Raw genomic sequence first — 15262 nt, 5'->3', positions numbered from 1 at the left:
ACATCAAATGTATACAAAAGTTTTTGTTTTAAGAAACACAAAAGTATGAGCTAGCTAGTTACATTTGAGTCGTTAAAAAAGGAAAGCGAGGATAAACAAAATTTTAAAAAATAAATTAATTAATAGCGGTATATGTTGTGTATTGTAGACTCTTCACACTTGAATAGGGATGTCAAGGGGCGGGGCGGATGTTGACCTTCCCATCCCCATCCCCACCTAACATTTTCATCCCCATCCCCATCCCTGCGGCGGGTCTAATATTCATCCCCATCCCCGCCCCGGCGGGTACAACTCCAAAACCATCCCCGCCCCACCCCCCACTTGGATATCCAATCCCCGCCTAATCCTCACCAAATACCCGCCTAATCCCCACCCAAGACCCACCAAATTTCCGTGTCTCAAATACACAATCCTATATAATTAATACGGATTATAATATTAAAAAAAAATCTGAATATTACACACATTTTTGTTTATAATATAAGTGTAGTACAAATATTATAATTAATATTTACTTCACGTAATTAGTAAATATTAATCCACCCCCGCCCCATCACCCATGGCGGGTATCGTTTTCATCCCCATTCCCGCCCCACCACCCGCCAAACCGAGACCCATCCCCGCCCCATTGGGGCGGGGATGGGGCGAGTCTCCTACTTGACCCGCCCCACTGACATCCCTACACTTGAATCCACACAATCACCTATGATGGCATTCATGGCACACGTGTGTAGTCATGGTCAATATTTGACTACCAAAGTTTGGCAATGGAACTATCATATGTAAAACAATTTAAGCAGTCACGTGACCCATCGTTAGTGTGGGTCATGCTCGTGGCACGAGTGACTAATTATAATTTAAAAGACACATTAAATTATATTTGCCCCTACTATACATGCAATTGCATTTGTAATTTGTCTTACCTTGGTCCACACTCCACTCTTGATTCATTGAATCTGCCCATTTGTATTTCGCATTCTTTATACGAGTAATATTTTTTTGGTTGATTATGCCCCTTCAAGCTTAGATGTTACTAGTACTTTCTTATCCTAATTCTCTTAATCTCCTTGTTAATATTATTATTAACTTATCCTAATGACCTAATTCTCTTAATTTTATTGTTAATATCTATGGCCCAATCTATTCAACCTATTTTGTGTTTTTAGATATGACCCTTTAAGTATATGTAATATAGTACGTGAATATGCCTATATAGGTCATTCGTAGTTCAAAAGGAATCGATAGATGCTAAACCATGTATCACAATCCTACTAATAAGAATAGAGAAAAGGAAAAGAGAAGATGCTCGAAGAGCTATTATATGAGCTGAGTGTCATTTGATGAGTAACTAAGATCAATCAATTTCAGACCTGACTATCTGGTGTGTTATATTTAAGATTACATACGTCAACATGTTACATTACACATGCTCGAGCATGAATCCATATTAATAACAGATTAAGAATGAAGTTGGCCAAATTCAGATGATCGACAATAATTAATCACAAAAACACATCAAGTTATATAGTATTCAAATGGCCGTAATTAATAAAGAAAATCAAACTATGTAAACAAAAAAAACTATTCAAAATGATGGAAAAAGTCTATATAAATTCCAACTATATGAGTTCTTTAATTTTCAACAAGATGAATAGCATAGCTAAAGCATGAATAGCTATTGTCCATTGTCATGACATAGACGACTCATATGAAGTATTATATTCATGGGGCCATATCCATTGTTATTATTATTCCAAGTAGCATCGCACTTTCCTTTTCTCTTTTTTCAAAAATAAAATATAAAAAATTATATTGGGGGTGAATGCATGAACCTTTACCTTTCAACGTTAAATCATTCTTCGTTATACCTAGCAATTTGGTTTGTTCTACCATCTAAGGTAAGAGCAATGGTTTATTAGTAGAACTAATTTCAAAATATAGAAATTAATTTAATATCAATAATCAAATTAAGTTGGTGAATTAAACGGAGGGCCATTCTATATATGGACCCTTCAATGAATGATTTAGTAATAAACAAATGCGACTAATTGCTTGCATCATATCAATAGGTGGTTGAGCGTTAAGTTTTGGCACATCATTTTCATTCTCTTCCTTCTAGAAGTTTTCTTCTTCTATTTTATTTCTTTTTCCTAAACAATTAATAATAAAAATAATAATACTAAATTAATAAAAAAAATAAAAATAAAAAAAATAATTGTATGTACTGAAATCAAATTGTGAAAAGGAGAAAAATAAAAATTACTACTAAGGCCATGTTTAATTCAACGTAAAAATAATAATATTCGTTAAAAATAATTTCAATTTAGCAAAAATAATTTCAATTCAATATATTAATTTCAAATTAGTGAAAATAATGTAAGTTTAACAAAACTAATTTCAATTCAGTAATATTAATTTCAAATTAGTAAAAATAATTTAAGGTTAACAAAACTAATTTCAATACTGTAAATATAATTTAAGATCAGCAAATATAAGGTAAAGTGAACATTACTTAAGTGAATTTTTAAATGTGAGATGCATTGAGAACTTTAGTTGGGAGGTGTACGTATTGATTTGATGAGTAGTAATGTAGTAGAATTGTACTATATAGCAATTTACATGTGAAAGGTATTTGGGATTTTGTATGCACTAGTGCACTACTATATGGTCTATATCGGTCTTCTCTTTTAGTTCATGTCGGGGACATCTTTGAGGAAGAGCTTGTAGAGCAGCCACACATAACTGACATAACCCCCCCCCCCTCCCTGGCCCCCCACCCGCGATATAGGATACTAGTGAGACCCGCACCTTATTGTATATAAGAACGAGTAAATAACATAATTATCAATTCATTGTTTACTGTTCAAAACTTATCTAATTAATATGGATATAACGTAGCAATAATTAAAAATATGTAGCGATAAAAGAAATAGAGAAGTTTACACTCGTACCTAACTCTTAGATTTATTGCTACATAACTATATAAACTGATTCTAATAAAGAAAATGATTGAATTGAAAATAGAAAAAAAAAATTATAATAAAAAGGAATTGACCTATCTCTGGTCTAAGATGACCTAGAACAGAATAATAGTAGGTTAAATTGTTAAAATTGGCACATTACTGTATGTGTATTTAGGTGACTATGCATGTTCGTTTAATTATTACATACGAGTAATATAGTGTATGTGTTATGAATTTATGGTATGCTATATTTAGGGGGATATTTTAATGTTAGTCTTGCTATTACCATGTAAAATACAATGTTCTTCGTATTAATTATTACCAATAATGAAATATGATGACAAAATCGTACTGATTTTGAGCAAAATTTCGTCAATTTTTGTTTCTTATTACGTTACACTCATAAAAAAGTAATAGAGTAACAATAATATCACATACTAGCTTAGCTATATTATTTTGAATATGTAGTAGATAGTATTCTCCCGCAATGGTCAATTAATATAAATTATCACTTAAGTTCATAATCCTAGTGATCATTGAACGGTATTTTGGAACTTCATGTTACACTTGACTTAAACTAAATTCTTTGTTACTCAAATAGAATTCTCTCTAAATGATTTTAGTGTCGTAGTTGAGGGCTATGTAGTATCCTATTTTATATCTCCCTTCTTTTTGTCAGGTTTAACCGGGTCACATTAATTTATTATAAAATATTAACTAACATACTTCTATCTTTTTTACTCACTCGCACGCACTATTCTTAGTATATCTTAGATCGATTTCATAATCGATTATAACAGTAGTATAAAAGCTTAACCATACTTCCCTAAATAATGATTATTATTGGTGAATAATGTATGCATACATATCCTATAAAAAGGGGACAAAAATATTTATTAGATGTAACATTATCTAAATGCTTTAATTGCGATGTACAATGTTTGTAGTTAGTTTGTGTCCCTAATGTCATCATTTCAAAATTGGCTTTGGTGTTTTTTGTCAAAGAAATTTGGCTTGGTGTTGAGGTGAAATCTTAATCGATAGTTGTCATTTTCTGTATGTATTTGTATATAGTTGATGATGCTTAGGCTAAGCAATACCCTTGCGTATGCCTGCCATTTAAGGAATTTTGGAATGTTTCTTTCACATGAAACCTCGTATGCGGCTTCCTTTCTAGACCCCATTAACGGCAGTAATAAGCTATATAGTTACTAGGAAGCATTTCGTAATTTTAAATTACGACCAAAAAATGTATTTATTTTTAAAATAACCACTCATTTAATTACGTATTTTATTTTATCATCCCTTAAATTAAAAAACTATTCAGAGATTACTACCTATTTTAAAATTCCGGTGAATTTCTCTTATGTGGGCCCCACCCAACGACTATTAGTGGTGACAAGAAGAAGATGATTAGTAGTAGTGGCAATTTAAAAGGCTCTTAATTTTTTCATGGTTTTCTTTTGGTTTTAGGTTGTCTTGTAGTCAATAAACTGGTTTAAGGGGGAGGTGGAGCCGTGGAGTGAAGACATGGTTGAGCCTGAATGTAATGTTTAGACATAATCGTTACTAGCTGTTGGTGGGTCCACATAACCGAAATCCACCGAAATTTTGCAATGGGTGGTAATCTAAGTAGTTTTTTTAATTGAAGGGGTGGTAAAATAAAATAAAAAATTAAACGGGTGGTTAGTTTGAAAATGCATATATTTTTGGGTGATAATTTAAAAATTTTCCTAATATTAATCGTCTGTAACTCAACTCTTATCATCTATCACTCAACTCTTTAATTGTGACTAGCTAAAAAAACAATAATCAAATTAAGGCTCGTTCCCTGGGAAAGTACAAATAATATTTGCTTTACGCTACACGAAGTGTTTAGATAATACAAAGTTGAAGTATTAATACAAAGTATATGTTCCAATTTTTTTTATTAACCCAATAATTTATTTTAACAAACAGTTACGAGAAAACCCAACAAAGGTTAGAAGGTGTTTATGGAAGTTTTTAATTTTATTTACTCTATAGTTTATTTTAAAGGCACAGAATATCTATCACACACTTTTTTTCACCGGATTGTTATTTATTAAAGTTGACTAATATAGTTTTTTTCACTGGATTGTTACTAATTAAAGTTGACGACTTTTATTGATTTGCTATTATTTTATTCTGTAAAATTACAAATTCATACCATAATTATAATTAAAATTAATTTTTACTAATTATCTTTAAACAATATATTTACTATTACCAATGGATTCGTAGTTAAGCTCTTTCCACATGGAACTTGCTAACGTAACCCTTTAGCAACAAGTTACCACATAAATAATATTCCAATTCCATTGACTATAAATAGTTTGTCCATTATTTCATTCAATAACTAAACATGACCATGCTACAAGCTCGATGGTCCCATTAGAAAAAGACACAAATAAATCCAAACTTTATATTATAATTTAATATTAAAATCAATTAAAAAACCATTAATTAAAAAGATAAAATGACATCACCTTGAATGCTATCCTACCTTGACCACGCCGCCGGGGTAACCATTGACCCACGTGCTTAAAATAATTCACCTTAAAATCCATTCAAATTTTGGTCTCTTATCAAGTCTCACAAAACATCAACTACATATACCAAAAAGCTAAATTAAAAAAAAAAAAAAAAAAAAAAAAGAGAGCATCATACATTGAAAAATTGCTTTATATTCTTATCAAATCTATCCAAAATATTGTTAAATAATTCTAGGACATCCTCCTTTGCCCATAATTCAGAATATGTCACTTTCATATTATTTTACATCAATAAAATCTAGTAAACCCTTGTTTTGACATTATTATACTAGCATTACCTTACTTTTTCTATACTACTATGGATATGTCATTTTATTTTGGTCCACTATTTTAAGGGGTATAAATAAGGTGGGAATGTGAATCAAATTTTTCCAATTGGTGAGTCTTCTTAACTCTTTTAAGCCTTAAATTTTCAACTTCAAGATGGATAATTCTTTTTATTATTCATCTTTCTCTTCACACCAAACTCAAAACAATTACCACCACCACCCTCAATCAACTCCATCGGAGTCGGAATCATCCGGCTCCGTTGGATCATCAGAATCGTTTCCTTGGGATGAATTTTGGTCTACTTACAATTCTGTTACACTACCTCAACTCCCATTTAATATAAACGACTCAGATGAGATCGTCTTATTTAACATGTTATCAGAGCAGGGCCCGCAGCAGGGGAATCGAGCTGAAACAAATCCCGCTTCCCCTGCTTCAGCCAACTCCGCCACGTCATCATTCTCTCAAGGTGACGTGGGGCCCACGGAGGTGGAAAAGAAGTCCTATAGAGGGGTGAGGAGGCGGCCGTGGGGGAAGTATGCGGCGGAGATTAGGGACTCGACACGAAACGGTGTTCGAGTTTGGCTAGGCACGTTTGACAATGCGGAGGCGGCCGCCTTGGCTTATGATCAAGCGGCATTCGCGATGAGGGGGCCGATGGCGGTGCTCAACTTTCCGGTAGAGATAGTTAGGGAATCATTGAAGGAGATGAAAAGAGAGAATGGAGAATTTGATGAGGATAACCAAGATTGCTCTACTTCCCCTGTTATTGCATTGAAAAGAAAACACTTAATGAACAGAAAATCAATGGGAAATAATAGTAGGAAAAGAGAAAGAAAAGTGAAGAATCAAACTAATACTATTTCTTCTAATCATGGTTCTACAAATATGGTGGTTTTTGAAGATTTAGGAGCTGATTATTTGGAACAATTATTAAGTTGTTCTTAAGTGATAAAAGAACAAAAACAGTGATACAATTTTGGGTGCTCTGTTTCTTGTTCCCTAAAAACAGGGGAAAAAACAGGGGAGTTATAAAAGTATAAATTATTATTAACTTATGCCACTTATTTCCTTAATTAATTATGAGGTTTTTTGTGAAAAAAAAGGGTTTTTTTTTTTATTAGTTTATCCCCTTGGTTTCTTTTGTAAATATGGAGAATGAAGGTTCATGTTATCAATCTTATCATGTTGTAGTAGTTGTTTTACCCATAGAACTATTTGTAATTGTTTTAAAGAATCTAAATTCTATATTACTCATAGTTGGAATTCTTCTTTTTTTTTGGAAGGTATAATTAACTATTTACTTTTATTTTTTTTCTGACGGGATAATTAACTATTTACTTATGATTCCTTCGATACTATTGAATTTTTTGTAAGATTGATTTTGTGTAATTAATAAATTAAAAAAAAAATTAATAACTGTGATCATGTATTTTGGATTATGTGGATAAATCTGTCCAAATGGCATGTAAAAGTTTTAATTTCTAAAACACATGGTAATTGCTTAAATTGGTTGAAGCATGCATGCCCCTTATGTCTCGTGATTTCGTGAATACATGTGTCTAAAACTAAGACCAATGTGTTAATCATAATATTCAACTTTATTATAATAATCACGTGTTTAGGATATCGTTAGCTGTCTAACTGTCTCCAAATAATAGGTCGTGTATTGTGTTTAGTGCACTAAAGTTATGGTTACATGTTATGAATTAGTCAATTTATACAAATGTTTTCAATTGGCACACAAACAGTTTTATACTCATATGACATTTAACTACCCCTTAATTTTTTTTTACGCTTTTGATTTATAATTTGTATTCTTTTGCTACCATGACACTTACTTTTCACTAACAAAGTTTACCAATGTGCTAATAAAACCACCACTAACACTAGTTAATTACTTGGTTTAAAATATATTTTAAAAAAAAAAAACCAAAAAACCAAACTAGCACCAAGGGACTGTTCTCGTTGACTGAACTGAACTAAACTGAAATGAATATTTTATAAGAGAAGGAAATTAGGAGCTTAACTGAATTGAACTGAACTCAATTTCAACGTATGAGAACAGGCCCTAAGACCCTGTGTTCTTTTTCAGCAGAATAGGTGTCAACAGAGCAGATAATAAATACTCCGTAGTGCGGGGCTCACCAGTTACTTGGTAAAAGAAGTTGTAATACAATTATGGAGTATAAAATAAGAGAGGTTAATTAAATGAAATGGAGTGACTATTGAAATGTCAATTTTTTTTTATTTTTTTTTATTTTTTTTTTTTGGAAACAACAATTGTGTCGTGATGTATTGATGTACATAAATCTGAATTTATCCCAAGAGAGGTTCATGCGATGCAAATTTTCTTACTTCTACACGTTATTCACAAACTAGTAAGAGTATTATTTACAATGAATATAATGCATCTAAAATTCTCAGCTAATTTTTCATTAATGGTGTTGAAAAATAGAAATAGAATTTAAGATAAAATTCTATCACAAAAACTATTACAAGCATCAAATTTAGGTTCTAAAATCTTGAAAAAAGACTACTCTGATGTGTATCTTTCAGAGTAAATATGTCAAGTATGTCAAAGTAAATATGTCAAATCCTTGGGCCAATTTACAAGACCTTCCGAGTTGGTTCATATGTAGGGCCCAATCTTACAATTGTTATGGCCCAGTCAGTTATCCTTGTCCACTCAATTTTACTTGCATAAGAAGTGATCTCACTTATCAAAGAAAAACTTGTTGAGTTGTTAGACTGTAAAATTACTTACAATTTCTCAATTTGACCAAAGAAAGACTTGTGTAGTTATGTATGGAAGAGACAAGAGATTAGAGAGCGACTATAAACTGCTGATGCAATTACATAGATTTTGAAAGATGGTAATGTTTTGCCGATGATTATATGTCAACTAGTTTAATTAGTTGTGATTTTAGATGGTAATTAACATATGTAATTGAATTCAAAGTGTTTTGTGTGAGACCGGATTCATGTGAGTCCAGTTTATCAAACAAAAGAAATCTAATACTTAACCATACTAACCTATTATTTTTTCTATTTGCATGGTTGGACTCACGTGAGTCTGACTCACCCAAAACTTATTTCATTACTTGTGTACTTTATTCGTAAATTATAACTTATTATTATAATAAGATGTCTTGTGGAGTATTTTTTTTTTTAGTGCGTGATAGAGTATAAACATATTCCTGGGCTTCAACCATCAGTTTATGCTTTTGGTTGAGTTGGTCCATTAACATGGTATCGAAGCCAGCGTGACATAAAGGTCACGGGTTCGAATCTCATCCACCCCTTTTTCAAAGTGGAATTAATTCGCGTCGGGTATGGGAGGGTCTGTGCAGCATCCACATTTCAAGCCCAAAGGGCCTTTCATGTGAGGGGGAGTGATAGTGTATATAACATATTCCAGGGCCACAACCATCAGTTTAAGCTTTTGGTTGAGTTGGTCCACTAACATGGTATCAGAGCCAACGTGACACAAAGGTCACGGGTTCGAATTTCATCCGCCCCTCCTTCAAAGTGGAATTAATTCGCACCAGGTATGGGTTGGTCCACTAACAGTGCGCTTAGGTAAGATCCTATTGCGAGGAGTTCTAGACTGATAAAAGTCATAGAGCTCAAACTCCATGTATATTGTGAGATTTGAAACCAAACAACGGGAAGGATAATTGCCTACTAGGGTTGCAAATTTGTAAACCATCTTGACATTCAACGCTTAAAATTATAAATCATCTTTCTTTTATCAATTATATATTTATATATATTCATCAATTAATAGTTCTAATATAACAATGGTTAAACATTCAAACAACGAAAATTGTAACATGATTTTAAAGTGGAAATGCCAAGGAGGATTCAAGATTTTACAAACAATGCCCATTATAACCAAAATTACTAATGCATGCTTAAAAGTGTTAATCTTGAAAAATAGAAGGCAAAATCTAGTTCGAATATGCCTAAAAAACTCTACAAAAATATAATAATGCATTGTGCATAGTAGACAACAAATAACTCAAAATAATCAATATTCAATTTTATGATACATAAAGTTTTATTTTTAAATTTATTATTATTTTTTTAATTTTTTTACAGGATTATCAAACTTTAATTGAATTTATTGTAGCTACTAGTGTCATACGAGGGGTCCAAGGCAAGAGAAGTGGTCTGACTCCAAATCACCTTATTTATGAGGATATTAGGCATGATAAAGCTTTTTTTGACGTTTGCGTTTTTTCTCATGTTAGACGTAATACGGTAGCTCATCACATTGCTAGGTGGGATACCGGAACTTGTGATGAACTTGTTTGTACCGGACCGTTCCCTCAGAGTACTACTACTTTAGCGGAATTGGATTTAATTTAATAAAAGCTCATATTACCTTTTCCTCAAAAAAAATTGAATTTATTGTAGCTGTAAACTGAAAGAATATAATTTTTTAAAAAAAATTGAGATTCTTTTTTGAAAGAAAAAGAACTTGATTTAGAAATAGAATTTCTTTTTTGAAAGAAAAAGAACTTGATTTAGAATTGAATTTCTAAATCTATGGCAAAATCTCTGAATAATACGGAATATATTAATTGGGCCATCAATATGGACCGCACCAAAAAGAAAGCACTATCCTTGGCTAAATCATTAAAATATATGTTGGTCCAACTACAAACATGAAAAAGGTGAAGAAAAATCTTTTTTTGTTGGCCTTTTGAAGGAGCTTCCTCGAACTCCCATATCTAATAATTGTTGTTGAAAAGTATAAAATTCTAAAAAAAAAACTTTTAACAAAAGATCATTGTATTAGTGTTTTGAAATACTCAATATTATCAATGGTCAAATACTCAATATATTAGTGTTTTGAAAGTTCAAAGAAATCATAATGATATACTTAATAGCTTAAAATAATACTAAAACATAAGAGTAAATTATTTTCTCTTTTATTTTACATTACATGTAGATTAATCTAGGAACCTCAACTTTTAACTATTTGATTTTGGCCCTTGAGTTTGGGGCTAATGCCTAATGATACATTGCAAGAGTCAACAACAAAACTTATGGCAGGCACATGGATTCAAATTGAACTTTTCTACATGGAGAGAGATATAGATACTTGGTAATATGATGAAAGGGAAGTATGCAATAATGTCAAGTCTTGTACATACTATCTATATGTATTTTTTTTGGTGTTTAGAGAGCTACAAGAGCGAGTGATGAGAAATGGAGAATCGATTTCAGGATCTAGTAGAATTGAGAGAGATGCTCTAACCACTTAAGCTATACCTAGTGGTGGATCCAAGATTTTATGAGGTAAAGTATGGCCCAGGACTACCAACAAAGAGAGTAAAGTATGGCCAATGACCTTAGTTTCTTTAGTCTATTTTTTATGTGCACTCTTCGAAGGTAGTACATTCTTTACTCATAATACGAAGTATGTAATAGAAGGATTTTGTGAGGTACTCCCTTTTGACCTTCTGTCCCTGTTTTTTTGCCCCATTGAACTTTGCACGGTCTTCAAGACGCATCTTGTAACGTAAATAACTCTATATAATTTCTATACGCGTAAAAATTATAAAAACTTGATATTAATAAAATATAAAATGAGACGAATCCATCCAATAAGATCGCACATGACTATATTACCTCTTATCGATTAATGAGAATTTATATTCAAGATTTTTGAAGTTTGACCCCATTTTTTGCAATGGGGCAAAATAATTGGCCGTTGTAAACCGGTAAATCAGTGCAAGTTGTAAACTGGTAAATTGGATGTTTAAAAGAAAATTGGATGGTTCCACACATCCAATTGGACTTATGTAGGGTATTAAGGACCATGCTGAACATTTCGGAAATTTTTATTTCGGGAAAAAAAAGTCAAAAAATTCCGAAATTGAAGGCTAATATCCACGCATTTTGAGAAATTTTGGAGGTTTCGGAGCCTGGTGTTGAAAAGTCTTGAAGTTCTATGAGTCATATAATGGTGTTTGAAACCATATATGATCATTAGTTGTTGTCATAATTGTTCGTGGTAGGCTTAAATTAATGAAATCGGTGCAAGTTGTAAATCGGTAAATTGGTCGTTTAACAGCAAATTGGATGGTTCTACACACCCAATTGGACTCCCTAAATGTATTAGGGACCATGATAAACATTTCGCCAATTTTTATTTACGGGCGAAAAAAAGTCAAAAAATTCCAAAATTAAAGGCTAATATCCATGTTTTTTGAAAAAATTTGGAGGTTTCAGAGCCTAGTGTAGAAAAGTCCTGATATTTTAGGGGATATATTTGGGGGTCATATAATGCCGTTTGGAACCATATATGATCATTATATGTTGTCATAAATATTCGTAGTATGCTTGGGTTAATGAAATCCGTGCAAGTTGTAAACCGATAAATTGGTCGTTTAAAGGCAAATCGGATGGTTCCACAAACTCAATTGGACTCCTGGAGGATATTAGGGACCATGGTAAACATTTCGGCAATTTTTATTTCCGGTCGAAAAAAGTCTAAAAATTCCAAAATTGAAGACTAAAATCCATGCTTTTTGAGAAATTTTAGAGGTTTCGGGGCCCTCGAAAAATCTTGAAATTCTAGGGGATTCATTTGGGGGCCATATAATGCCGTTTGGAACCATATATGATCATTATTTGTTGTCATAAATGTTCATAGTAGGCTTGAGTTAATGAAATCGGTGCAAGATGTAAACCGATAAATTGGCCGTTTAAAGGCAAATTGGATGGTTCTACCCACACAATGGGACTCCAGAACGGCACTAGGATTCATGGTAAACATTTCGCCAAATTTATTTCCGGGCGAAAAAAAAGTCAAAAATTACAAAATTGAAGACTAATATCCACGCTTTTTAAGAAATTTTGGAGAATTCGGGGCCAAGTGTCGAAAAGCCTTAAAATTCTGGGGGATACATCTCGGGGTCATATAATGCCGTTTGGAGCCATTTATGATCATTATATGTTGTCATAAATGTTCGTGGTAGGCTTGATTTAATAAAATCAATGCAAATTGTAAACCGGTAAATTGGTCGTTTAAAGGCAAATTGGATAGTTTACCCACCCAATTGGACTCCCGGAGGGTATTAGGGACCATGGTAAAAATTTCGGCAATTTTTATTTCTGGGCGGAAAAAATGTCAAAAAAATTCCAAAATTAAAGGATTATATCCACATTTTTTGAGATATTTTGAAGGTTTCGAGGGCAAGGTATCGAAAAGTCTTGAGATTTTAAGGAATACATCTCGAGGTCATATAATGACGTTTAGAACCACATATGATCATTATATGTTGTCATAAATGTTCGTGGTAGGTTTGAATTAATGAAATAGGTGCAAGTTGTAATTCGGCAAATTGGCTGTTTAAAGGCAAATTGGATGGTTCCACCCACCCAATTGGACTCCCAAGGGGTATAAGGGACCGTGGTAAACATTTCGGAAACTTTTATTTCCGAGCGAAAAAAAGTAAAAAAATTTCAAATTTATCCACACTTTTTGAGAAATTTTGGAGGTTTCGGGGCCTGATGTCGAAAAGTTTTGAAATTCTAGGGATATATATCGGGGTCATATAATGCTGTTTGGAACCATATATGATCATTATTTGTTGTCATAAATGTTCGTGGTAGGCTTGAATTAATGAAATCGGTGCAAGTTGTAAACCGGTAAATTGGTCGTTTAAAGGCAAACTGGATGGTTCCACCTACCAAAATGGACTCCCAGAGGATATTAGGGATCATGGTAAACATTTCGGAAATTTTAATGTCCGGGCGAAAAAAAAAGTCAAAACTTCCAAAATTGAAGGCTAATATCCACGTTTTTTGAGAAATTTCGGATGTTTTGGGGCCCGGTGTCGAAAAACATTGAGATTTTAGGGGATACATCTCGGAGTCATATAATGCCGTTTGGAACCATATATGATCATTATTTGTTGTCATAAATGTTCGTGGTTGGCTTGAGTTAATGAAATCGGTGCAAATTTAAACCAGTAAATTGGTCGTTTAAAGGCAAATTGGATGGTTCCACCCGGCCAATTGGACTTTCGGAGGGTATTAGGGACCATGGTAAACATTTCGACAAATTTTATTTCCGGGTTATAAAAGTCAAAAAATTCCAAAATTAAATACTAATATCCACGCCTTTTGAGATATTTTGGAGGTTTCGGGTAGAGCTGTCAATTCGGGTAAACGGGTCAGGTTTGATTCGATAAGAGTTGGTCAGATCAACTCGGATCGGGTCAATTCGGATTAATTCCATTACCTATGCGGGTCGGGTTTGGGTTGGGTCATGCTTTAGTCGGGTCACGTCGGGTAATACTTCTTATCGGGTTTGGGTCAGTTTAATAACAAGTCAGGTTACATTTGGGTCGGGTGAACAATAGGTCGGGTTTAATCGGGTTAAAACATATTAAGGTAATTCTTGGGTTCGAGTCGGGTTCGATTCAAGTCAATAACTTGCAGGTTATATTCAGGTCGGGTCATTCTCGAGTTCAAGTCAATAATTTGCGGGTTATAATCAAGTTGGGTCATTTTCAAGTCGGTCATTCTCGGATTCAAGTCGGTTATGTTCAAGTCAATAATTTGCAGGTTACAATCAGGTCGGATCATTTCCAAGTGAGGTCATATTCGGGTTCAACTAAATATAAATAGATAATTATCATTTTTATCAAGCTAATTATTTCCTTTGACTATAATATATATGGAAATATATTAGGGAACTATAGTCTATAATTTAGGAAGATAATTATCTCTTTTGACCATACAACAAATATATATTATATTTAACTCTTTAATTTGAGGATGATGCTCTTTTCTTTTGCTGGCCTGGACCGACTTGGTCTCCCTAGACAAAATGATTTGATCAACAATAATAAGGTGGTCTAAATTGTATTTAAGGTGATTTGAATCGGGTCAGGAACAATTTGGGTTGAATTTAGGTCGGATCAATAACAAGTCGTGTTGATTTCGAGTCGGGTTAGTAACAGATCAGGTTGAATTTTTGGGTCGGGTTAGTTATAGGTCTGGTAAAATTTGGGTCAGGTCAATAACAAGTCGGGTTGATTTCGGATCGGGTTTGTTACATGTTGGGTTAAATTCGGGTCGGGTTAGGAATGGATCGGGTTGAATTCAGGCCAGGTTAGTAACAAGTCGGGTTAAATTCGGGTTTTGACGGGTTAAAACGGGTTTGAGTCAATTTTGGTCCAAGTCGGGTTCGGTTTAGGTCAATAATTTACGGGTTACATTCGGGTCGGGTCATCCAGGTCAGTTCATGTTCGGGTTCGGGTCTCACATACTCGGGTCTAAGGTTGGTTTTAAGTCGGGTCAGGTCGGGTTTGGGTCATCATTTTTTCGGGTTCAGATGGGTCAGTTAATAATCGGGTTTGAGTCGGTATTTCGAATCGGGTCAACTTTTGACAGCTCTTTGGTAACTATTTTTCTTTTGTTCCGATCCCT

At 33.3% G+C, this 15262-nt stretch overlaps 1 protein-coding gene across 1 annotated transcript; it reads left to right on the top strand.

The window, feature by feature from the left end:
- The first annotated feature begins 5878 nt into the window (after window positions 1–5878).
- Window positions 5879–7082, top strand: LOC110733129 (ethylene-responsive transcription factor 1B-like). The gene has a single exon (XM_021913152.1). It carries the CDS (start codon window positions 5960–5962, stop codon window positions 6752–6754), a length of 795 nt encoding a protein of 264 aa, XP_021768844.1. The 5' UTR covers window positions 5879–5959; the 3' UTR covers window positions 6755–7082.
- Window positions 7083–15262: the final 8180 nt, after the last annotated feature.

The sequence above is a fragment of the Chenopodium quinoa genome, unplaced genomic scaffold (assembly GCF_001683475.1).
Source record: "Chenopodium quinoa cultivar QQ74 unplaced genomic scaffold, ASM168347v1, whole genome shotgun sequence".
NCBI classification, from domain to species: Eukaryota; Viridiplantae; Streptophyta; class Magnoliopsida; order Caryophyllales; family Amaranthaceae; genus Chenopodium; species Chenopodium quinoa.
This window is presented reverse-complemented; position numbering and strand designations above follow the sequence as displayed.